The sequence below is a fragment of the Anabrus simplex genome, chromosome 2, assembly GCF_040414725.1.
Source record: "Anabrus simplex isolate iqAnaSimp1 chromosome 2, ASM4041472v1, whole genome shotgun sequence".
In the NCBI taxonomy this organism is placed as follows: domain Eukaryota; kingdom Metazoa; phylum Arthropoda; class Insecta; order Orthoptera; family Tettigoniidae; genus Anabrus; species Anabrus simplex.
The window spans coordinates 908,189,723-908,215,523 of NC_090266.1; the positions used below are offsets into that span (position 1 = coordinate 908,189,723).

The following is a 25,801-nucleotide window of genomic DNA, read 5'->3' on the forward strand; positions in this document are numbered from 1 at the left end:
TAATGCAGTGAAACATGATTCTACAACACAACCTATATGAATTGCTTACAATATTACATTATCTCGTTTATATTTTACAAACGTCTGATTAGTGGGATACAGAGGGTTATTCAGTTATGTTGTCCATTTCAAATAACATATGGACCGTTGAAGACAGAATAGCGCCAATATCCTCCGAGGTAATGCTATTAACTTTGTTTTTGAAATAGAACTACACTGTTTACTACACCCAGCCTCAAATCTACAAGCATTACAAGTTCAGCACTGTGATTATTCCAAAAATCGAACCAGGTACTTCTCGAGAAAATGTAATGTATTCAAACATGCTCCAAATGCCAGCTGGGGACTAATCTGTTTGATTTGCGCTATGTGTGAAACATGAGCATGCTACTGACATGCAGAGTTGCTTCACCTTTTCCGGACAGCTACGTATTCGCTCTGCTGGGCTCATAATAGCACTATTACCAAATGTATGATTTAACACCTTTAATATCGCCATAGGCAAGAGGAACTGTAAAGGAAAAACGGACATGTGACGTGCTGTACATGACAACACTTTTATCCTGACATATTAAACCACACAAGACAGAACGAGCTAGTGCAACTGGGCAATCGCTCCTTCTTAACATTAATTGATTCTTCAAAGAATGAATAAAGAAAGAGATCGGCTACAAAGGACATGAAAATGAAAGACTCATTAGGCTTCTCAAAACTAATGCCATCGAATTCAGATTTTTAAAAAATCAGGATTGACTGAGGGAAATCAGATATCCGTTTTTCCTTCACCTATGTTTGCTGCAAGAAAAGAATATATGAAGAAATTCCAGTACATGCTGCAAACGACCTTCATTTGTCGACAGTCACGCCCAGCTCAATTGCACCATGTAAGTATTATCCAACGGGCAAAGCTACCAGTCAATTACTACTGATCTGCATTTAGGGCAGTCACCCAGGTGGCAGATTCCCTACTTGTTGTTTTCCTACCCTTTTCTTAAATGATTGCAAAGAAATTGGAAATTACTGAACATCTCCCTTGGTAAGTTATTCCAATCCATAACTCCTCTTCCTATAAACAAATATTTGCCTCAATTTGTCCTCTTGAATTCCAGCTTTATCTTCACTTTGTGATCTTTCCTACTTTTAAAGACACCACTCAATCTTATTCGTCTACTGATGTCATTCCACACCATCTCTCCACTGACAGCTTGGAACATACCACTTATTATTACACGTTACAAATTTTATGACTGGTCCATATTGAAATGTACATTAATTCAACAATGATACAAAAGTTTATTGAGATCTACCTATTCAATACGCATTGGTTTCTTACGAATTAAGATTTACATCTTGTCAGACTAATTTAACGGAATTCATTGTAAGATTGCACCAACATTACTCATTTTCCTCGTACATATTTTTAAACATGTTTTAGTTGTGTAAATTGCCATTTAGGAACTCACAACAAGTTTTCCTTATTTTTATAACACATATGTTTCTCCATGTAACATTTTGACTAGAGTAATCAGGAACATGATCTTTATATTTTAGGCATGGGATTACGGCAGATGATGCCCATACAATGGGCGAAACATGTCCCGTTAAATTAGTATGACGAGACGTAAATCTTAATTTTTAACAACCCATTGTGTATCGAATAGGTGGATCTCAATAAACTTTTGTATCATTGTTGAATTTACATACCACTTAGTCGAGCAGCTCGTCTCCTTGCTCCCAAGTCTTCCCAGTCCAAACTTCACAACATTTTTGTAACGCTACTCTTTTGTCGGAAATCACCCAGAACAAATCGAGCTGCTTTTCTTTGGTTTTTTCCAGTTCTTGAATCAAGTAATCCTGGTGAGGGTCACATACGCTGGAACCATACTCTAGTTGGGGTCTTACCAGAGACTTATATGCCCTCTCGTTTACATCCTTACTACAACCCCCAAATACCCTCAAAAACTGTGCAGAGATCTGTACTCCTTATTTACAATCATATTTATATGACTACCCCAACAAAGATCTCTCCTTTTATTAACACATAGGTACTTACAATGATCCCCAAAAAGAACTTTCATCCCACCGATGCAGTAATTAAAATAGAGGGGAATTTTCCTATTTATGAAACCTACAACCTGACTTTTAACCCTGTTTATCATCACACAATTGTCTACTGTCTATCCCACAACCTTATCGAGGTCATTTTGCTGTTGCTCACAATCTTGTAACTTATTTATTACTCTGTACAGAATAACATCATCTGCAAAAATCCTTATCTCTGATTCCACTTGATATATATAAGAAAACATAAAGGTCCAATAATACTGCCTTGAGGAATTCTCCTCCTAATTATCACAGGCACAGATAATGCTTTGCTTACTCTAACTTTCTGAGTTCTATTTTCTAGAAATATAGCAAAATATAGTGACCCATTCAGTCACTCTTTTTTCTAGTCCCATTTCACTCATATTTGCCAGTAGTCTCTCATGATCTACCCTATCAAATGCCTTAGACAGTTCAATCGCAGTACAGTCCATTTGACCTCCTGAATCCAGGATATCTGCCATACCTTGCTGGAATTCTACAAGTTGAGCTTCAGAGGAATAACCTTTCGTAAACTCAAGCTCCCTTCTATCAAACCAGTTATTAATTATGCAAACATGTCTAATATAATCAGAAAGAATGCTTTCCCAAAGCTTACATGCAATGCATGTCAAACTAACTGGCCTATACTTTTCAGCTTTATGTGTATCACACCTTCCTTTATACACAGGGGCAACTATAGCAACTCTCCATTAATTTGGTATAACTCCTTCATACAAACAATAATCAAATAAGTACTTCAGATATGGTGTTGTCTTAAGTATATTCCCAGCAATCCTATCACTTCCAGCTGCTTTTTTACTTTTCAACTTTTGTATCTTACTGTAAATAGCATTGTTATCATAGGTAAATTTTAATATTTCTTTAGTATTAGCCACCTCCACTATCTGGACATTATCCTTGTAACAAACAATCTTTACATACCAAAAAGCAAACACCATGGCACAACAGCACTGAAGGACAACGGCCTACATAGCGACTGCTGCTCAGCCCGGAGGATTACAGATTACGAGGTGTCATGTTGTCAGCACGACGGATCCTCTCGGCCGTTATTCGTGGCTTTCTAGACCGGAATCTTTACATGCTGCTGACTGAATACTTCTGCCTTTTGAAGATCCTCGCATACACTCTCCTCTTGTTCATTAATGATTCCTGGAATGTCCTCCTTGGAATCTGTTTCTACCTCTACACATACTCTTCCATTTTTCACTAAAATTTGTATGACCACTCATTATGCTTGCTATCATGTTATCCTTAGCTGACTTCTTTGCTAGATTCAATTTCCTAGTAAGTTCCTTCAATTTCTCCTTATTTCCAGAGCCATTTCTAATTCTATATCCTGCCGGGCTGAGTGGCTCAGACGGTTAAGGCGCTGGCCTTCTAACCCCAACTTGGCAGGTTCGATCCTGGCTCAGTCCGGTGGTATTTGAAGGTGCTCAGATACGACAGCCCCGTGTCGGTAGATTTACTGGCACGTTAAAGAACTCCTGCGGGACTAAATTCCGGCACCTCGGCGTCTCCGAAGACCTTAAAAAGTAGTTAGTGGGACGTAAAACAAATAACATTATTATTATTAATTCTATATCTTTCCAATCTGCACCTCCTTCTCAGTCTCTCTATTTCTCCATTATAATAAGGTGGGTCTTTACCATTCCCTACCACCTTTAAAGGTACAAACCTGTTTTCACATTCCACAACAATTAATTTAAGCCCATCCCAGAGTCTGTTTACATTTTCATTTTCTGCCAATCATAGTTACTTTTTTTAAACATCCCTCATGCCTGTTTTATCAGCCATATGATCCTGCCTAATAGTCCCAATTTTAATACCTTCCTTTCTTTCACATTTAATTTTAACTACAACAAAAAGAGCTCATCTGCTTTTACCAGCACCACATCCAGAAAATTCTTCCCTCTAGTTGGTTCCATCACTTACTGAATCAGCTGCCCTTTCCACATTAACTTACTGTATTTGCCGTTTGTTGTTCATGCTTCCTGATGTTCGCATTACTTTCCCAAATGACATTTGGTAAATTGAGATTACCTGCTACTATCATTTTCCTTTCCATATTGTTTCCCACAAAGCTGATTTTCTTATCAAATTATTCTAAATCAGTGTCACCACTAACAATTCCCAGTCTGACCTTTCCAAAGACATGGGGTTGCCTATTAGAATTTCATGTTTGTCATCTTTAACTTTTTCATAGCTTACAAATTCTTCTTTCACCAGAATGAATAATCCCCCTCCTACCATTCCTATCCTATCTCTCAGATACACACTCCAGTTCTGTGAGAAAATTTCTGCATCCATTATATCATTTCTCAGCCATGATTCAACTCCTATTACAATATCTGGTAAATATATATCTATTAAATTACTTAATTCTATTCCTTTCTTTACAATACCTGTACAGTTCAGCACTAACATTTTTATGTCATCCCTACTCGACTTCCAGTTCCCTGTTCCCTTATCACTGCTCCCTAGGTCACCCCGTTTTCCTGAATGTACCTCCCAAAACCCTTCTAAACAAATTTCCTAACTTATATGTACCACTGTGGTTTAATAGAAGGCCATCTGAGCACAGATCCCTATCTCCTACCCATCCATTAGGATCTAGAAATCTCACTCCTATTTTCCACATACCCACTCCATAGTCTCATTTAAATCCCCAATCACCTTCCAGTCAGTATCCCTCCTACACAGCATTCCATTGATAATCTCCGCTTCCTTAAACTTCACCCGTGCTGCATTTACCAGATCCCACACATCCCCAACTATGTTGGTACTTACACCTGCTTGTCTTATGTGGTTAGTACTAACTTCTTTTTCACCTACTGTATCCTGTACATTTTTTGAGGGAGGCCTACTTTCCATCCTGTCCTCTGAGAGAATCCTAATTATCTCCCTCAAACTCTCCAATTCTCCTATTCTACTTTCCTCAACATCTGCCTCAACCAAATTCCTGGATAACAATCTACCCTGCTTCCCTTTCCTCTACACACTTTTCCCACATTTCTAACAATGGAATCCCCCATGACCACAGCCTCAACCCTACCCACCTCATTTGATCCCATCCCCTCCCCTCCTGGTCAGCTCTATCTTTCCTGACAGCTGCAGAAGCTACTTCATCCTCCCTTTTCTCCCTCCCATGACCCTGTTCCACCTGTTTTTTTCCTATCCACTACTCCACATTTCTCTTTCCTACCTCTACCCTTCCTCCTACTTCCACACTTCTCTTCAACTGTTCCCTGTTCCTCGTCTTCCCTCAGTAGTTGTACCTGAAGTGACTTGTACCTATTTCTCACAGACACCTATCCTGAATTCTGATCCTGAATAGAGCCCTTAGCCTGCAATCTCCTTCCCCTTAAAATATTAGACCACCTGTCTTCTACAATTACCCCCCTTTCCTTATCATACTTCTTTTTCACCTACTGTATCCTGTACATTTTTTGAGGGAGGCCTACTTTCCATCCTGTCCTCTGAGAGAATCCTAATTATCTCCCTCAAACTCTCCAACTCCTCCCTCATACTCCTAATTGCCTGGCCACACCCACAGTTCCTACACTTGCACTCCTTGGCCATTCTCTACGGAATAATGAAATGAAAAGAAAAAAATAACTTATTCTGTGCAAAATAAAAATGAAGGGAAAGAAGTATTGTCTAGGGTAGTTCACAGAGATCACACAAGCTATTTTGTATTTAATTTTCTTGCAGTGCTGCAACGTCCACTTTTCTGAACTCCGGTTGCATTCGAACTACACGTGTACACCAAGGTCAGTTTTGTAGAAAGCGAAGTCGTAATCTCACTTCATTTTAAGAAATAGGTTCCTAATTGATCTCCGGTCAGATGTCTATGCAACCGGTCCGAAAAGACATACGGTACATACACGAAATAAAGTTTGGGTATTCTGTGGACATGCCTATATTAAATATTGGGACTGTACCAATTGCTGTTAAGGTACTCTGTACGTGACAGTACACGAAGAAGCTGCATTTCTTTCTACCTGCAGAACGGTTGAGGCTAGCTGTTGTAACAAAAATACCTAACCTGCAATCCCCTGCCCCAAGGCCGCATTCCTAGCCGGTCAGTCACACTTGGCCATCCCTCTCACTCTTCCGTCTTTGTCAATGCGCTTGTCGCTACCTGTCTGGCAGAGCAGATCACATGAAATAGGAGTGTTTCCCTGTCCAGGTAGTCAAGTGATCACAGTATTAGGTATCGTCCATCTGCTGTATTGTCGACAAGTACAAGTATTCTGTCTTCACATTTCAGTCTTCTTTCTCATTTAAGTTTTCTTGTTTAAGTCGATCCTTAAATTAAGAAGAAACGTGGGAGCTATACGGCTGGGTTTAAACTCAATGTGATATGCTGAAGAACATAGTAACAGAACTGCCGGTCAAGAATTCAGTGCGAATGAGTTTAATGTTCGCTAATAGCGTAAACAGAAAGCTGCGCTAGAAACCACCAACCGGACACGTAATGCATTCAGAGGGCTGAAAACTGATAAGTTTCCTGAACTGGAAGACAAGTTTCTTCATTACGCTTTCTTCATTATGTTACAGAATTGTAAAATGATGGTTTTAGTGTCTTGCATGAGATGCTAAATTTCAAAGCACGCGTACTAGTGACTAAGGCCGCGTGCACACAGAGCGTGCTTCGCATAGTGTGTCGCGTGTTGCTCAACGCTAAGCGTCACGCTAAGCATAACCAGTGCTTTGTTCGTAATCCAGGTGTTCGCACCGTCCGCGCTCTGCTGCGCTGAACGCCTATCTTACAGCTAAGCGAAGCGACAGACAACGCGCAGTGTTGGTTAATTGCTTAGCGTTACCTAGCTGGTTCTGAATCTATGGAAGAAGAAATTATTCATGCAGTGTTTCAAAGAGAAGAAATATGGAACCCAAGCCATAAAAACTATAAAAATGTAACTGTTTTGCAAAATAAGTGGACTTCAGCATCTACAACAGTTGTATCGCATTCCTACAGTAAACATATACAGTAATATTACTTCTACTGTCACACTTTACTGGGCTTAACATTGTGACAGGATGAAATTGGGTATGGATTTTAGTGTCGGAAGTGTCCGAGGAGAAGTTCGGCTTACCAGGTGCAGGTCTTTTGAATTGACGCCCGTAGATGACCTGCATCATGATGAGGAAGAAAGGATTATAAATACACACATGCACCCAGCCACCGTGCCTATGCAAATTACTAATTATGATCCATCCATGATTGCATCCATGAATGAGAGAACTAAAGCACTTGCCTCATGTGCACACCCATTGAATGGATATGAACCTGTCCACCGAAGATTGAGGTCTAGTAGGAGTTTCCTGAATACAACCGAAGATTTAAACGAATCTGCTCAATCCACAAGGTTGAGATAATGGAGAACTAGAAATCCTCAACTTGCTGGTTGGATGCTACCAATTGAACATCTCCCTCCAGGACACGAGGAACATTGGTCTACGTGGAAATCGTTGAACAGGCTTCGCACTGGGGTTGGTAGATCAAGAATCAATATGGTAAAGTGGGGCTTTCCTGGCACATCCAGACAATGTGAATGTGGTGAAGACCAAACCACAGCCCATTTCATGAACTGTAGTAAATGTCCTTTAAGTTGCACAATAGAGGACTTGATGGCTGCGACACATAATACCCGTGATTTAGCAAAATTCTGGGCAGACACTATTTGATATGTATGTCATTAAGTACCATTACGCTATGTAAAATGTATGCTTCTGATACGAATAAATAAATAAAATAAATACTAATTATGATTACAATTCCAGAATCTGCCGGGAATCAAACCCGGGACTCTGTGACCAAAGGCCAGTACGGTAACCATTTAGCCATGTAGCCGGACACTTTGTGACAAAGTTAATAGAATCTCCCAGACTCTGTCATATCGGTTTATAATTTTGCCAATGGAGGGTGGTAACATGAAGAATATCACTCTGCAGGCTAGTAGTGGGCTTGGAAGTAAAAATTTGTTTATTAATTATATTTGTCACACATTTACTCCACTTTTGTTACGATGATTGTGTATGCTAATTGTAACAATATTGCAAAATACTATTTATAATTATTATATAAAGAGCGTGATTTAACCGGAAATTTAATTTCCACGTGTTTGCTGCACGGTGCTCCTAGATAATTCGGAAAATTGAATTTCTCCCAATACTTCTCTGCTACTTGACACCACATTTCAGTTGCAGGGTTTGGACGGTCAAAGGTATTTTCTGTCATTCTTAAGTAATCATAAAATTTATCGCGATGAAGTCTTGCATCTCAGTGCACACGATGGAATTCTCTGAAAGTACCGTAATTCGCTCTTCATTAAATTCATGAACCCACTTTCGATTCTTTTTCCTACTTTTCAATTTTTGGTAAATGTTATCCATCAGTAAACTTTTTCTAGTGTACTTGGATAACGGCATTAATTTGTGACCACCCTAAAACGCTTCGCACCAAACTAAGCTGAGAGCACGGCGTGGAGTTTTCTGTGTGAACAGCAAGCACGCCTTGCGCTATGCATAGCATTTGACGCTACACGCGACACACTATGCGAAGCGCGCTCGGTGTGCACGCGACCTAACACTTTCAACACTATGCCCGTGCGGGATACGGGCACGCTGCTTTCCTGCTTTTGGACGGCGCCCGTATGTGATACGGGCGTGATCTTCTCGTGTGTTTATATCCAGCTGCACATATCGCGTACGGTTCCCGTCCCTTGGTTGGAGGTAACAGTTCATATAGTGACCACTAGAATGCAGCAGTTATTGGGAATTTCGAACTGAAACGATCAACAGGGTATTTTCTCCTTGCCGTGACCTCTACCGAAGCACTTGGTGTGCCGTGTGCTGCACGCGCTAAATCTGTCACACTGTCAGCTGTGTTACTGTGTAAACATGTCTTCACGCCAGCTCAATGATAGTGATATTTTGGATATTTTACCAGGAGAAGCGGATTCAGAGATGGATGAAAGTGATGATGACCCTGCTTACGAACCGGGTAACATATCAAGCAATAGTTCAGGTATGATTTTTATTTATTACGTCACTTTGGAACGTAAGTGTTTAGCTGTATTATTTTACTCCGAATACAAACTATAGAAATAGTTTGCCCACAGAAATTTGGGTTTATTTTTTTCGTTTAGACGAAGAGACGCAGGCTGATGATTCACCTGTGCCGGGAACATCTGCTAGATCATCTGAACCTGATGGTGAATGGTCAGAAACAGACGACCAACCACAGCTACCTGTCTTCCAGTCGGCATCTGGTTCTAATCAGTTTTGCGCGGGGAGTGACGAAATGGATTGTTTCAGCAATTTTTTTTAGTGACGATGTGATCAAAAATATAAAAACAGAAACTAACAGATATGCAGGTACGACAATGAAACGCCAGGGCAAACTGAAGGAAAATTCCATGTGGCACCGATGGTCTGCAGTAAAACTTAACGAAATTTATTGGTTTGTTTTTTTTTCAATTTTGCATATGTGTGTGGTGAAGCTACCCAAACTTAGTGATTATTGGTCTATTGATCCCTTTTATCAGACGGGATTTGCCAGTCGATTGTTGAGTCGTGATAGATTTTCCGGAATTTTATTCATGTTGCACCTAAATGACAATGCCACCTTCATCAACAAGGGGGAACCTAAACATGACCCACTACTTTGAGGTGACGCTGTGAGTGTGCTCCGTGTTTATCCCGCGCTAACTGCATTTTAAACAGCATATATAGTCAGATCAAAAATTAGATGTATGGCTTTTCAGGCGTTTGCTCTATTAACCAGCATTTCGTCTTAGGTCTGACACTAGACTCGTCAGAGTGGGATGTGTCAGACCCTACCCACTGATGCTGGGGTGTATGCAGGTGAAATTTATCAGAAGCCTATTATAAGGCACAGTCTGATAACTGCATACGGGAGATAAAACTCCACAATGGAATTAATCTAAGACGCCTGAAAAGCCATACATCTAATTTTTTATCTGATTTTTGATATGCTCTATTGGTGGAAAAATATCTAATTCCCTCCATGGGAATTTAGAATTTCCATTTGGAATTGCTAGGCGGGCATTAATTCCATCTTGACAAGATCATGCTTCCACATCTCTGCACAGTATTTAAAATACAATTTACCGTTGGTCTTTTATAGCTATTGTTGAGAGTTAAGATGTGTGGTTAAGGTTATTTTTAATATGTATAACTTTCCCTGTTTTCATCTCCTTGTAAGATGTGTATTGTTTAATTTCCTGTTGTGTATGTTTATCAGGAACTCAAGGGAGACTTCATTAGTTAGTCAGATCATAGAAAGAATGATGATCTCTTCTCAGAAGAACTCTTAAGGTTTCACCTTACTTTTTCCTGCCTGCTGGCTCTTCAGAAGTGTGTGCGCGCACGTTTTGTATTCAGGAATCATTCAAGGCAAATATTTTCGCACTGCAAGTTGTGTGGTTAAGCTTATTTTTAATATGTATAACTTGCCTTCTCAACGATGCATGTGTTTCTACATTCGTCCCTGTTTTTATCCCCTCGTAAGATGTGTATTATTTAATGCAACACCTTGTATTAAAAAACTGGGTTATATGAAGGAGTTATATCATGGTCAAAATCATGCTTTCACGTCTCTGCACAATATTTAAAATAAAAATTTTACCGTTGGTCTTTAGAGCTATTGTTGAGAGTGAAGGAGAATTTCCTGTTGTGTATGTTTATCAGGAACTCAAGGGAGACTTCATTAGTTAGTCGGAACATAGAAAAAATGAGGAACTCTTCTCAGAAGAACTCTTAAGGTTTCACTTTACTTTTTCCTGCTTGCTGGCTCTCCAGAAATGTGTGCGCGTGTGTTTTTTTATATTCAGGAATCATTCAAGAAGAACACTTTCGCACTGCAAGATATGTGGTTAAGGTTATTTTTAATATGTATAATTTTTGTTTTCTCAACGATTCATTTGTTTCTATATTCGTCCCTGTTTTTATCTCCTTATAAGATGTGTATTGTTTAATGTAACGCCTTGTGTAATATAAATGCCTACATCTTGCCTATTTCCCACATTTTGGCTGATGATGACGCAAACACAGCGTCGAAACTAGTTCCAAGTGCAAATACATGTTATAAATAAATATAACATTTTTGTATTGAAAAGGTGGATCGTTTTAAGTTTTTCCTAACATCCTTTCTCAGTTCAATACGGACAAAATGAAATTCCTATGTTTAAATGTACCATCCATTTCGACCCACGACCTTATATATTTATCCTATTCCCTCAAAGTGCCTAAATACAAACCCAAGTTCATAACTGTCAGAAATACGAAGGACTTAAACTTGGATTACTTGAAATATGACGCTTATCAACTACCGTGAGACGATATACGTAGTCTAAATGATACTGACGCTAAAGTTAACTTGTTTAATACGATGGTAAAGAACTTATATGACAGACATGCCCCCAAACGTCGAATAAAGGTTTCTCGCCCTTCTTGTCCATGGCTAGATGATGAAACCAAGAGAATGATGGCCCACCGTGACTCTTTATTTCGACATTATAAGCATAGCCTAGATGACGCAGACTTCGAATCTTACCGGATATTAAGAAATCGCACAAAGCAATTAATCAGAAATAAAAAATGTGCATATTTCCGGAATTTAGCTAACAACATAAATTCTAATCGTGCATGGGACCAACTTAGAACTCTGGGAATAGGAAAACATCAACAGAGACAGACAACTCCTGACATTCCACTTGACGAACTGAACGAATACTTTAGTAGAATAAATATTCAACCTACCCCAATTAACTGCACCGTCTCACCGCCCTCCCCTCCAGCCAATTCACCATTCACATTTCACAGTGTCACAGAAAATCAGGCTAAAAAGGCTTTGTACTCGATTAAATCAAAGGCCACAGGTGTAGACGATATTCCTATTGCTTTTATACATAACATTATGGGTGCTGTCCTGCCTATACTGACGCACATACTGAACATTTGTTTACTAAACGGAACTTTCCCAACTGTCTGGAAAACAGCCAATATTATACCGGTACCTAAGAGTTTAGACCCACAATCACCCTCTGACTATCGTCCAGTGTCCATACTCCCTGCGCTTTCTAAAGCCTTTGAACGTTTAGTATACGAGCAGGTTCTGGAGTACCTAAATAAAAATGCTCTTTTGGACCCTTTGCAGTCTGGATTTAAGAAGGGGCACAGTACCGCGACAGCACTTTTGAAGGTTACTGAAGACATTAGAAATGCTATGGACAAACGACTGCTTACCATACTTATCCTTCTTGACTTCAGTAGCGCCTTTGACACTATAGACATTCAGACTATGATAAAGAAAATGGAACTACTAAATTTTGACCTGGCTGCGCTTAAGTTTTTTAGTTCTTATTTGAGTAACCGTCAGCAGCGTGTAACAGTAAACGACAAGGTCTCTAAATGGAAAATGAAACTTAGTGGTGCCCCACAGGGCAGTATTCTAGGGCCCTTACTTTTCTGTATTTATATCAATGACATATCATCGGTGACAGGAAATAACACACACCACCTCTATGCTGACGATCTTCAGATTTATCGACACTGCAAGACTTCAGACTTAGATGAAACAATACAAGATATTAACAATGACCTCCGACGACTCAGTATATATGCACAACGAAATTCTCTTATACTAAACTCCACAAAATCTCAGGCAATCATAATAGGAACACGAAAATTACTGAACTGCTCAAACAATATTGCAATCCCGCCTATCCTACTGAATGGTAACATTATTCCCTACAATAAAACAGTTAAAAATCTCGGCGTCATTATGAATGAAACACTTGATTGGTCCGATCACACGAAAATCATCTGTAAAAAGATTGTTGGAGCGCTACACCCTCTTAAACGGCAAAGGGATGTATTTCCATTTGAGCTTAAGGCCAAACTAATACAGACACTGGTTCTCCCTATTCTTGATTATTGTGATGTTGTTCTAGTTGATATGACGAGAGAAGAAACATTTAAACTTCAACGAGCACTGAATTCCTGCCTGCGATTTATTTACAATATTGGGTACGATGTTCACATTACTCCATACTATAAGGCTCTCTCATGGCTGAAGCCTGATAAACGTCGGCAGCTACACATTTTAACAATGGTATTTAGAGTACTAGCGGAAAGTCAGCCACTGTATATTTCTTCTAAATTCACCTTTCTATCATCATTTCACAACTTAAATACACGTTCCAGATCCACTCTTTCTATCCCAGTGCACCGCACAAATAAAATTAATAGATCGTTTGTAGTGACCGGCGCCAGATTATGGAATTCCCTGCCAGCTCAGGTCAGGGAAACTAGCTCATTACAAAGGTTTAAGGTCACCTGCCGAGACTACCTGCTGAGGACAGCTAACTGAATGGTTGAAGTATGAATGTGTGCGCGCCTGAGGATAAGTCATTATTAAGAGTTCTTACTTTTAATTAATTTTATTATTAACTTAGTAATGTATTTAAATTCGCTCTGAATTCTATTAATTTTTTGTTTGGTTTTAACTATTTTAAATATCTCATAACTTTATGTATGGTTTTGATTAGTATGTGGTTAAGTGGAAGAGAGGGCCTCGAGCCCTAACGTCGCCACTGAATAAATAAATAAATAAATAAATAAATAAATAAATAAATAAATAAATAAATAAATAAATAAATAAATAAATAAATAAATAAATAAATAAATAAATAAATAAATAAATAAATAAATAAATAAATAAATAAATAAATAAATAAATAAATAAATAAATAAATAAATAAATAAATAAATAAATAAATAAATAAATAAATAAATAAATAAATAAATAAATAAATAAATAAATAAATAAATAAATAAATAAATAAATAAATAAATAAATAAATAAATAAATAAATAAATAAATAAATAAATAAATAAATAAATAAATAAATAAATAAATAAATAAATAAATAAATAAATAAATAAATAAATAAATAAATAAATAAATAAATAAATAAATAAATAAATAAATAAATAAATAAATAAATAAATAAATAAATAAATAAATAAATAAATAAATAAATAAATAAATAAATAAATAAATAAATAAATAAATAAATAAATAAATAAATAAATAAATAAATAAATAAATAAATAAATAAATAAATAAATAAATAAATAAATAAATAAATAAATAAATAAATAAATAAATAAATAAATAAATAAATAAATAAATAAATAAATAAATAAATAAATAAATAAATAAATAAATAAATAAATAAATAAATAAATAAATAAATAAATAAATAAATAAATAAATAAATAAATAAATAAATAAATAAATAAATAAATAAATAAATAAATAAATAAATAAATAAATAAATAAATAAATAAATAAATAAATAAATAAATAAATAAATAAATAAATAAATAAATAAATAAATAAATAAATAAATAAATAAATAAATAAATAAATAAATAAATAAATAAATAAATAAATAAATAAATAAATAAATAAATAAATAAATAAATAAATAAATAAATAAACAAACAAACAAACTCAGGCCTTTCTTTGATTTTTTTGTGCACAAATGCATTGCCAGTTTTCAGCCGTATGAGAACCTAACAATAGATGAGGCTACATGTCCCTTTACGTGGTAGAGTAGGGTTTAGGGTTTATATGAAGAGAAAGCCCGATAAGTACGGTATGAAAATGTATGTACTTTGCAATGCGGCAACAGGCCGCGTACTGAATTGTGAAATATATATGGGATCCGCAGGGAATGTTGACAACAGAATTCAGGCTCTTGTAGATAGATTATGCTCACATTTTTTTCAGTAAGGGCCACTGTATTTATATGGACAGGTACTATACTAGCCCCTCCCTACTGAATATGCTGTGGCAAAATAAAACCCAGGCTGTTGGAACTGTCATGAAAAACAGGAAGGGTTTACCACCAACGTTCAAGACAAAGAAACTGAAGGACAAGACGATATTTTTGAGGAAAGGGCACCTTCTTGCTGTGAAGTGGAAGAGCAAGTGGGATGTTTTATACCTTTCAACAAAACATAAGGCTTCCACTACACTTGTTTCTGGTAGATCGAAGGGTGGTGTCGTACAGAAACTAAAGCCAGACGTAGTCATCGATTACAATATAAATAAAACTGGTGTTGATAGAGCAGATCAACTGAACAGTTATTACCCATTTGCATGGAAGACAATGAAATGGTGAAAAAAGCTCTTCTTCCATTTGTTCCTTATGTCTGTTGTGAATGGTTTCATTCTATATAAAGAGATCTCAAAATCAAAAGATATCTCTTGTGGATTACATTTTGCATTTTCCAGAAAAGGTTCCTCCAACGAACAATAAAGTGAATGCTACTCATTATTGCAAGGTACGCTCAGACAGGGGCAAGAAGGAAAGTGGTAAGCACATCAGAAAAGAGAGTAGATGGTGGTGCAAGGAGTGCAAAGTAGGACTGTGTATAGTCCAATGTTTTCAGGACTACCATACGAAAACAAACTATTCCTAAATAGGTAAATATTTTATTCCACTGCATTTGTGTTTATTTGTGGCCTAAGTAGTTGCATTAAATGATTATTTTTTATTCTTTGAGCAAGCTTATTGGTATAACCTCAATGTAAAAAAAAATGTTCCGTAATTTTTTTTCATGTTTTTCATAAGACTAGTATAATTAAATTACTTCAGATATTAACTTGTTGATTAGCATCTTCATTTTGGATGGTTGACACCTCATAGGGTACAAAAATCAGGCATGTAATATGTTTAGCTGTTCCATAATATGTGTTAAAAATTAGCAAAAAGACCCAGTTCACAGACAGGATCCATGTTAAAATATGGCAGTGTTGAAGGTGTTAAGGGAGGAATTAGCTGTTCAGTTCTGAAAGTCAGCGGGGTTGGATCCATAGATTCATGACACAAAAGGAATTGTGTCTGCTAGGGCGAACATCACCTGCCAGAGAATGCCAAGCGATTTCAGCGACAAAATCATAGATTTTCATCGCCTTATGATAGCAATGCAGAAGAAAAACAATTACCCCTTATTTCAAATTGGCAATGCAGATCAAATCCTGATAAACTTCGACATGCCATGCAACACTACCATCAACAAGAAGGGAGAATCTAGCGTGCTTGTACATACAAATGAGTGTGAAAAACAGCATTGCACTGTCATGCTAGCAATAACCGCAGATGGAAGAAAATTGCCACCATACGTTATTTTCAAAAGAAAAATAGTGCCCAAAGCGAAGTTTCCCAAAGGCATTCATGTACGGGTTCAAGACAAAGGAAGGATGGATACAGCTCTTGTCCACGACTGGGTCCATACGGTGTGGGGAGCACGGCTAGGGGCACTGCTTTGACGCCCATCAATGCTAGTCTGGGACAGTTTCCGTGGACAAGTGATGGAAGAAATGAAGAAACGTCTTCAGGAAATTAAAACTGATCTTGTAATTCCTGGTGGACTCACACATTGTCTACAGCCCTTAGTTATTTCAGTCAACAAGCCCTCCAAGGACAACATATGAAAACTGTACACCAAATGGATGGTGGGAGGGAAGCATGAGCGGACGCGAGCAGGTAAAATAAAGAGACCGTCAGTTGAACTCGTGTGATTGGGTTATACGGGCATGGGTTATGGTATCCACGGACGTTACTGTGAAGAGTTCTTGAAGACGGGCATCACAAATGTGTTGGACGGAAATCAGGATGATGCAGTATGGGATGGTGACCAGAATGATGCCCGCGAGAATAGCTCGGAGACTGAGCTACGCAAATTTTATGATTTTTTTTTTTTTGCGAATACGATCATTTGCACACAAATCCCCGCATATATCACGCACTGAAAAAGTTCACACTTATTTTTTGTCAAAAAAGTGCAAGTTACATGCAAGCAAATACGATATTTCAGATGTGGCACTATATCCCAGCACATCGCCTTTAATATATCCCCTGAATTCCATCAATTCCAGCTGCTTTTCTATCTTTGAACTTTTGTACATCTTTGTACATGTCTATTATCATACTTAAATTTCAGTAATTCACCAGTTATAGTAGCCTCCTCTATCTGGACATTATCCATATATGACATTATTAAATACTTCTGCCTTGTTAATTAAAAGTTCGCTGGAAATTCTGTCCTGGAACCAATTTCTTCATCGAAGTATCAATACATACCCTTCCATTGTTCCCTACAATTCATATCCCTGTCAATTATGTTTGCCATCATATTATCTTAAGCTGAATTTTTTTTTTTGCTAAATTATATTTCCTAGTAAGTTCCTTCTATTCCTCCTCACTCCCACAACAATTACTAACTCTATTTCTTTCTAATCTGCACCTCATTCTTGATCTCTATTTCCTTCTTATAATACGAAGGTAATCCCAAAAATAAGGTCTCCTATATTTTAAAAATACATAGATCTGGTTATTTCTACAATGGTTGATATCATTTTACAGCTTGAACATTAAGCTATTTTTCTACATAATCACCATTTCGGTGAATGAGTTGTACATGCTATAACAGTTTTTGTATGCCCATGTCATACCAGCTCACCGCCATGCTGTTCAGGAAGTTGTAAACCTCAACTTTCATCTGGCACCCATCTCGCGCACACCTTCCGGTATTTCAACTTGCCGTTAAAATTCTGTGAGTGGCGCTTCTGGAAACCTCAGGAACCAAAATGCAGAGATCATCCACGGTGATCCGCCGATCTTCATGCATGATTTAATCAACTTTTACGACTGTCTCGACGGAAATTGACGTTCAACAACCGAATAACTGTGCGCACTTCGCACTCGGTGTTAACATCCAATGGGAACTCCATTCTCAACAGCTGCCAAGCCAAGACTGAGTGCCTCAGTACGGTGTGCGCATGTTTATATGTGAGCATGGGAAACACTCTTCACAATATTGTGACCAACAGCCTTACGAACAGAGTTCTGTATTTATAAAAAAATAGGAGACCTTATTTTTGGGATTACCCTCGTATAATGTGTCCTTACTACTTTTGAAGGTACACATCTGTTTTCACACTCCTCAACAAATGCTTTAAACCCAGCCCATGGGCTGTGTATGTTCTTATTTACCATTACCATAGAATCTCGAATACCACCCGCCATCGAATAAGACCCGCACCCTTATTTTGAAAGAACAAAATTTTTAAAAGAGTGAAGTCAAAATTATTTACAATCTTTACTAACACACATCAAATGATTAGAAAATACCAATAAAAGTAAACAAACATTTCCAGAACGATATCCAACGAGTTCATTCTTCATCATGATCATCATCATCACCACCACCACCAGTACCAACTTCGGAACTTCCATCACCATCACCTTCCCACAAAATGCCGTCATCGCTACCATCCACAGCATTAGAAATGGCACATTTCCTGAAGCTCTTCCGTATGAGGTTTCTAGGGATAAAATTCCATGCCGTCAAAATCCACAAACAAAGCAGCTGAACTTCCGGATGCTGAATGCGACCAGTTGGCGTCAGTGTGTGATTATCAGCCGCCATCCATTCTGTATAGAGCTGTTTCAAGGCTGCTTTAAATGGACGGTTCACGCAGACGTACAGAAGCTGTAGCATAGACGTCATCCTGCCCGGAATGACTGCTAGGTCGGTTTTCCCATCCTTGATATGTTTCTTCACAGTGTCTGTTGTGTGGCCGCGGTAACTGTCGAGAACAACCTAGCTCTTTTGTCCCAACAATGCACCAGGGCGACGTTGCCAGACACACTTTACCCAGTCTTCTACAAGTGAACTATCCATCCAGCCGGAGTTCTGAGATCTGACGATAACACCAGTGGGTAGATTTTTTAGGAAGCGTCTTTCGCTCGAGAACAATGTACGGCGGCAATTAGGTTCCGTCGGCGAGAATACACAACATTACTGTACACCGTTGTTTTTCATTATCACCTGTTCTAATGGTAACACTTTTCGCACCCTTAAAATTCACAGTCCTGCCCACTGGCATTTGAAAGTAGACTGGCGTCTGATCTGCATTGCCAATTTGGGAAAGCAAATACGTATTTTCCTTCCGCAACGGAATTATGTGATGCAGAAACGACAATAACTTTTCATCGTAGGCACCGGGAAGATGCTGTGAAATTGAAGTACACCTTTGTACGCTCAACCCATTTCTTTTATAAAAATTACAAACCCATCCTCGGCTTGCCTTAAACCCTTCCGATGAAAGTTCCTTCGCGAACTCTAATGCCTTTAGCCGACACATTTCGGTTGACACAAAAAAACAAAACCAAACCCCATGGCACTACAGCCCTTGAAGGGCCTTGGCCTACAAAGCAACCGCTGCTCAGCCCGAAGGACTGCAGATTACAAGGTGCCGTGTGGTCAGCACGACGAATCCTCTCGGCCGTTATTCCTGGCTTCCTAGACCGGGGCCGCTAACTCACTGTCAGATAGCTCCTCAATTCTAATCACGTAGGCTGAGTGGACCTCGAACAAGCCCTCAGGTCCAGATAAAAATCCCTGACCTGGCCGGGAATCGAACCCGAGGCCTCCGGGTAAGAGGCAGACACGCTACCCCAACACCACGGGGCCGGCTTTCGGTTGACACACCACATGTTAATAGCACACGTTTCTTCCTTCCCCAATCGCGAATATACGACTCGTCAATATCGTATTTCCTACCAGCGGCATGATTTCCAATAATTTCGGCTTCCCGAACTACTTTCAGTTTCTCACTCGCAGTAAAAGATGGCAAACGCTTGGTGGAATTCATGTTGATACTCCGAGAACGTGTGTAAGACTGACGCCAAGCACAGAAGTAGTGTATACTGAGAGTGGAGAGAGCATTGTTGCCAAGCCGCGCCAGCGGTGATGCCCAAATTACGTGCATTCGGAAAGGTAAATTTTCCAAAATTTTAAATAAAACCCACACCCAATATTAACAACGTTCCTTTCCATCACATTTATTTTTAACTATGACAAAAACAGCTTTATTATCACTTCAGTTTCCCTATAGAGCTCATTTGGTGTTATCAGCACCACGTATAGAATATTTTTCCTTCTGGTTGGTCCCGTCACTTCCTGATTCAGCTAACCTTCCCATACTGACTTGCTCAACATTTATTGGTCATGCGTTCAGTCGTTCACACTCCCTTCCCTGTTAACATTTGGTAAAATGGGGAGTTCACCCGTTACAATGACATTCCATTATGTGTTGTTTCCCACATAGCCAATTATCTTATGAAACTCCGCATCAGTGTCAGCCTTGCCAGGTCCATATACTCTAAAAACATCAAGTTGCACATTATTTTTTAGATAAATCATACACCTAGAATTTCATATTTCTCAATTTGAACGCACCATGTCCCGAATGCAAGCTCAAAGCTGCGCGACCCTACTCGTATGGCCAACTTGTTTGGGGTCAATGAGTTTAACCTACTGTGTGTTCCAATCTTTGTTCTAATCTATTAACACATGACTAACGAATGCAACAATTGACTATATTGATTAAATGAAAAGAGCAAGAGCAAAACTTTGATAAAAACAGAATACAATTTTTTTTAAACGTAACTTCTAACAGTGTTTGCATTATATGATTGAGTTTCAGAGCAAATATCATAAGAATAAAACAATCAGTTTTATTACAACAAACAAAAACCAATGGAAATTTTACAAAACTTGTCTCTAAATTTAATCTATTGTCCACCAGACCATACAAACAAACAAGACGTTCAACTGTCGCCATCTTATTAATACAATTTATTAATATTAGGTAATCTATTTAAAATCATTACTTACTCTTCATCCACATTTACTTCATCACGTACAAGCTCCACAATAGTTTCAAGGCGATTCTGAACGCGGAACTTAACAGGCACTTGTTGATATATATGCCTATTCTGTGGTGTCCATCCAGAGTACTGCAAAATGAAAAATTTATATGAATGATCAATATCCTGACACAGCATATTAGTTGAACTTTACACGAGATACTTTAAATATAATTAACTGATTAACTGTACACAAGAAAGAAGGAAATCTGAATAACAAAAGTGATACATTAATGAGAAACTAAGAACCAATAAGCAATCAGGTGTACATCTTAAAACTGACCATCACTATAAATGACTCCACATTCGGGTGTCTTATTTTTCAAAGTTTTAATTTTGCAATGCATAGGTTATTGTTTTATTCATTTGGGCCTAAAACACCCAAAACAAACTTTTTTCCTTATTTGGAACAGTGCAACCCGTGCCAACTCGCGCACAAACATGTCCATACAAGTTGCGTCACAAGAGTGGTGCGCTCTTATTGTTATTGTCACTTAGTTTTCGCTTATTGGGTAGCTATCACGGATGGTTTTATATTTCGAAGATGTCAGTGGAACTAAGGAGCAATAAAAAAAGCATTTTCTTGGTTGGTGAACTAAATCACCAAATAACAGGTGCAAAATTACCATCTAATCGTCAAGTTCTCGCAGTTCTATTTTTCAACATACGTGAGGTTAAGTTGACTGTTAGTGAAAGCGCAAATGTTGTCATTTGGGAGTGCAATATATTCTGGGAAAAGGCTAGGATACTTACTAGAGCTGTGCCTAATAGTGTTAAGAAGTTAGTGGATCTTTATCACGTCTGGCAAGAACTGCAAAAAAATAGCAAGAAGGTTCAGGATTTACATAGGCGCCGCGAAGAGAATTTTCAACTTGAATTAGATAATTTATTCGATATCGCACATGCTGATGCTCTTGAAAGAATAAAAATCGAAGAAGATAAAATATTTTTGCAAAAGCAAAGAGAGCCGGGTGCCTAGCGGGTGTTGACAAAAAGTTGGCTGATATTGAAGAAAGGGCCCGGCTGAGAAAATTCGCAGAAAATAAAAAGAGACTAAAGCAAATGCCTTCCGTGAGCTCATTGGAATCTGCAACTTTACAGACTTTTGATACACATGAAGACGTAGAAGAACAATCCACAACTCTGAAGAAAGCCTGGAAGAATCTCTGCCATCCACATCTCAATCTGTAAGTTCATTAGCTACGTCGATAAGAAGAGGAAGAAAAGATTTTATCACTTCTACGTTAGTTGCAACTTTAGACAGATGTCAACTAAGCATCAGAGATTCTGTTCACATAATTCAGTCTGTAGTAGAAGCACTTGGTCTTAGTTCTGATAATTAACTGATCAACAAATCTTCTATTCAACGCATTCGAACACAAATGAGAAAAGATACAGCGAGATCCATTAAATCCGATTTTCAGAATAACGTTCCCTAAGTAGTTACTGTTCATTGGGATGGAAAATTGTTACCTGCTCTGGACGTAAAAGTTCTAAAGAAGAACGCCTACCAATTATTACTTCATATGACGAGGAAGAACAACTTCTTGCTGTGCCGAAGTTGGACAACTCTTCCGGCAAACAGCAAGCAAAAGCAGTGTCAAATGCCCTTCATGACTGGAGCCTGGATGATAAGGTACAAATAATGTGCTGTGATAAAACAGCATCTAATACAGGACGCTTGAACGGAGCTTGTGTGCTTTTAGAGCAAAAACTAGAAAGAGAGTTGTTGCTCCTTCCTTGCCGCCATCACATTTACAAACTGGTGCTCAAATGTGTGTTTGAATCAAAGATTCAACAAATCACTAGCAGTCCTGATATTCCGCTGTTCAAAAAGTTTGAGACAACTGGAAGAATATTAATCCTAGTGCCATCGAGCCGTGCACTGATTTTGTCCAACATCTCTGTGAGGCAATATTTATTTTTTTTTTTGCTAGTTGTTTTACGTCGCACTGACACAGATAGGTCTTATGGCAACGATGGGACAGGAAAGAGCTAGGAGTGGGAAGGAAGAGGCCGTGGCCTTAATTCAGGTACAACCCCAGCATTTGCCTGGTGTGAAAATGGGAAACCACGGAAAACCATCTTCAGGGCTGCCGACAGTGGGGTTCGAAGTTACTATCTCCCAAATACTGGATACTGGCCGCACTTAAGCGACTGCAGCTATCAAGCTCCGTGTAAATATTATTGAATTGGTGACAATTTTTAACAATGAGCTGGCAAAATCGACTGTACAAGATGATTATCGCAAGCTCATGAGCTCGCTATTGTTTTTCTGGGTGGAGACATTAAAAAGGAAATAAAAATCAGACCTCCTGATGTAATGCATCAAGTACGATGGATGGCAAGAGCTATTTACTCCTTAAAAATGTGTTTACTGAAGTCCCAGTTTAAAATGAACGCTAAGGACAAACAAGCTTTACAAGATGTTTGTTTATTCATTGTGGCAGTTTACGTGAAGCCCTGGCTTGGATGTAGTTTGGCGATAAAAGCGCCAAATCAAGATTTTTGTTTTTAAAAGACCTTAAAAGATTACGAGAAAGTTCACAAGTTGATTTCCAATGCGGCTTTAAACAAGTTCAGTCAACACTTGTGGTACTTGTCAGAGAAAATAGCCATCCTTTCAATTTTTGATAACGAAATTGATAAGCAGACTAAAGGAAACATTGTAGAAAACTTACAAAAAGAAAGCTTTGGTGACTCCGGAAAGAGATATGTTCCATCGAAAGAAGAGACGTCTGGCTCTCTATATGGTACGTAGTAGACTAGTAGTGTTTAATCTGGTATTTAATTTAGAACTTGTTTTATTTATAGGCACTACAAGTATTTTTATCTTGTTTTAGGGAAATCTTTGAGTGATTTTGTTTGTCAAGAGTAAAGATTTATTTTCACGACTGAAACTTGACAGTGGTTTCCTTCAAGAAATTGTATCTTCATGGAAAGACAACGTGGCATTTGTGGAAGCTGAAAAGAAGGTTTCTACCTTAAAAGCAGTTAATGACACAGCTGAAAGAGCTGTTAAACTATTGACAGACTTTCATGGTTTGATTACCGTAGATGAAGAACAGAAGCAGTTCTTATTACATTGTGTGCAAGAACGTAGAAAAATTTACCCAGACTGTAAGAAAGAGACTTTGAAGAGGAAATATCCAAATGAATAACTATAAAAATTGTATCTTTTTTGTTACTTATAAGAAGAGCATTATATAAATTTCTGTTTTCATTTATATTTCTCTAAAGTAATTGTTTTGAGTGATCATCTACAACTACATTTAAGAGACCCTTTAAGCAGCATTTTCTAAAACTTTTAGGTGCCGTCGGCACGGGTTAAAACTAATGTAGGAAGTTGAAATTCTGTACTTGGGTAACTAATAGACTAATAAACACAATAACGGGGTATGCATTTCAATAAATGAAAAAAAAAAATGTTTTTGTCCTTTTAAGGGACACCCTACTCCACATGCTAAATTTAACTGTTACAGACTATAAATCTCATGTTAGATCCGCATTGACGGTTGAACTTCTTACAAATTGTACAAAATTGTGTTGATTATCCTCCTAGTCAGTACTCAATATTACTTCCAATTAGGATGAAACTTTAGATGGACATGTTTCGACCCACCATACGGTCAACCTCAGTAAAACATGTATTATAAACTAAAAACAGCAGACACACAATATTGTACCCAACAGGGACATGAACCAAGGACTAGGGATTAAGTGGACACGCATTTCTTTGTATGGGAGAGAGTTTGCGAGATCTCGGAACTTGAAACTATTGGAAATACAACCCCCAAGCAGAGCTAGGGAATCCATGGATGGAAAGGAGGGAAAAGTTATCTCCACCACAAGCAGTTGGTAAGTGGGAGAGGTGAACATTTTAGCATCATAATCTTGGCACCATCCTTAAAAACAAATTGGCCAACTTCGTTTTCTATATTACAGGAATTAACAATTTTTAAAAAACTGCACTGTATAATGATTCAAGAGAGCTGTTCATGATTTGTGAATTTATTTAGAGTGCATGACGTCCTTTATGGTAAAAATCTCCTGTTGAAAGGACTATATGATTACGTAACAGTGCAAAGTTACAGAGGCCATGTGTTAAATATCTTAACACCCACATGACAGGGAGAATCCCGTGAGCGAGCTGAAAACTGAAGACCGTCATTTATTCATTACTGGGGATTCTGCGATCAAATTTCGTTCAGGCTAGTCTAACCATAGCACAAGACCACTGGTCACCTGATTATCACACTACTGTGCCTCTAATACACCGAGACTGGGGTGTATGGGAAATTTGAGAGGGGGAAACTTCTCAGCTAATATAAAATTTGGGAAGTGTCAACCCTCAGTAGTCCATGTTTTTGTCAAGTGAGAAACAGACGTGTGACCATTTCGAGTAGCAGTTTTTTTTTTTTTTTTTTTTTTTTTTTTTTTTTTTTTTTTTTTTTTTTTGGCTAGTTGCTTTACGTCACACCTACACATATAGGTCTTATGGCGACAATGGGACAGGAAAGGGCTAGGGGTGGGAAGGAAGCGGCCGTGGCCTTAATTAAGGTGTGAAAATGGGAAACCACGGAAAACCATTTTCAGGGCTGCCGACAGTGGGGTTCGAACCTACTATCTCCCGAATACTGGATACTGGCCGCACTTAAGCGACTGCAGCTATCGAGCTCGGTGGTTTCTTTTGTATGTGAACTTCCGTTTTAAAGAATAGTGGTAATGTCTTAAACAATTGGTGTATGAGAAGAAGTGATATCAGTGATATATGAGAGTGCATGTTTGGGTTATTGGGTCGTAATTCTGTTATTACCGTCATCACTCAAAACAAAGAAGGGACTATTGGAACCCTCATAATAATAAATAACGTG

The 25,801-nt window shown here is 38.0% G+C and overlaps 1 protein-coding gene across 7 annotated transcripts in view; it reads right to left on the reverse strand.

Annotated features, from left to right (window-relative positions):
• The window catches only part of LOC136864547 (serine-rich adhesin for platelets), a 709,539-nt gene that overhangs the window by 262,811 nt on the left and 420,927 nt on the right, over positions 1–25,801 (reverse strand). For all 7 annotated transcript variants that reach the window (XR_010859329.2, XM_067141675.2, XM_067141673.2 and 4 more), the window contains exon 6: positions 20,896–21,017. Coding sequence is in view for 6 of the 7 variants with exons in the window: in XM_067141675.2 (XP_066997776.2) it covers positions 20,896–21,017 (122 nt within the window). In the remaining variant the exon portion in view is untranslated. The remainder of the gene's footprint in view (positions 1–20,895; positions 21,018–25,801) is intronic.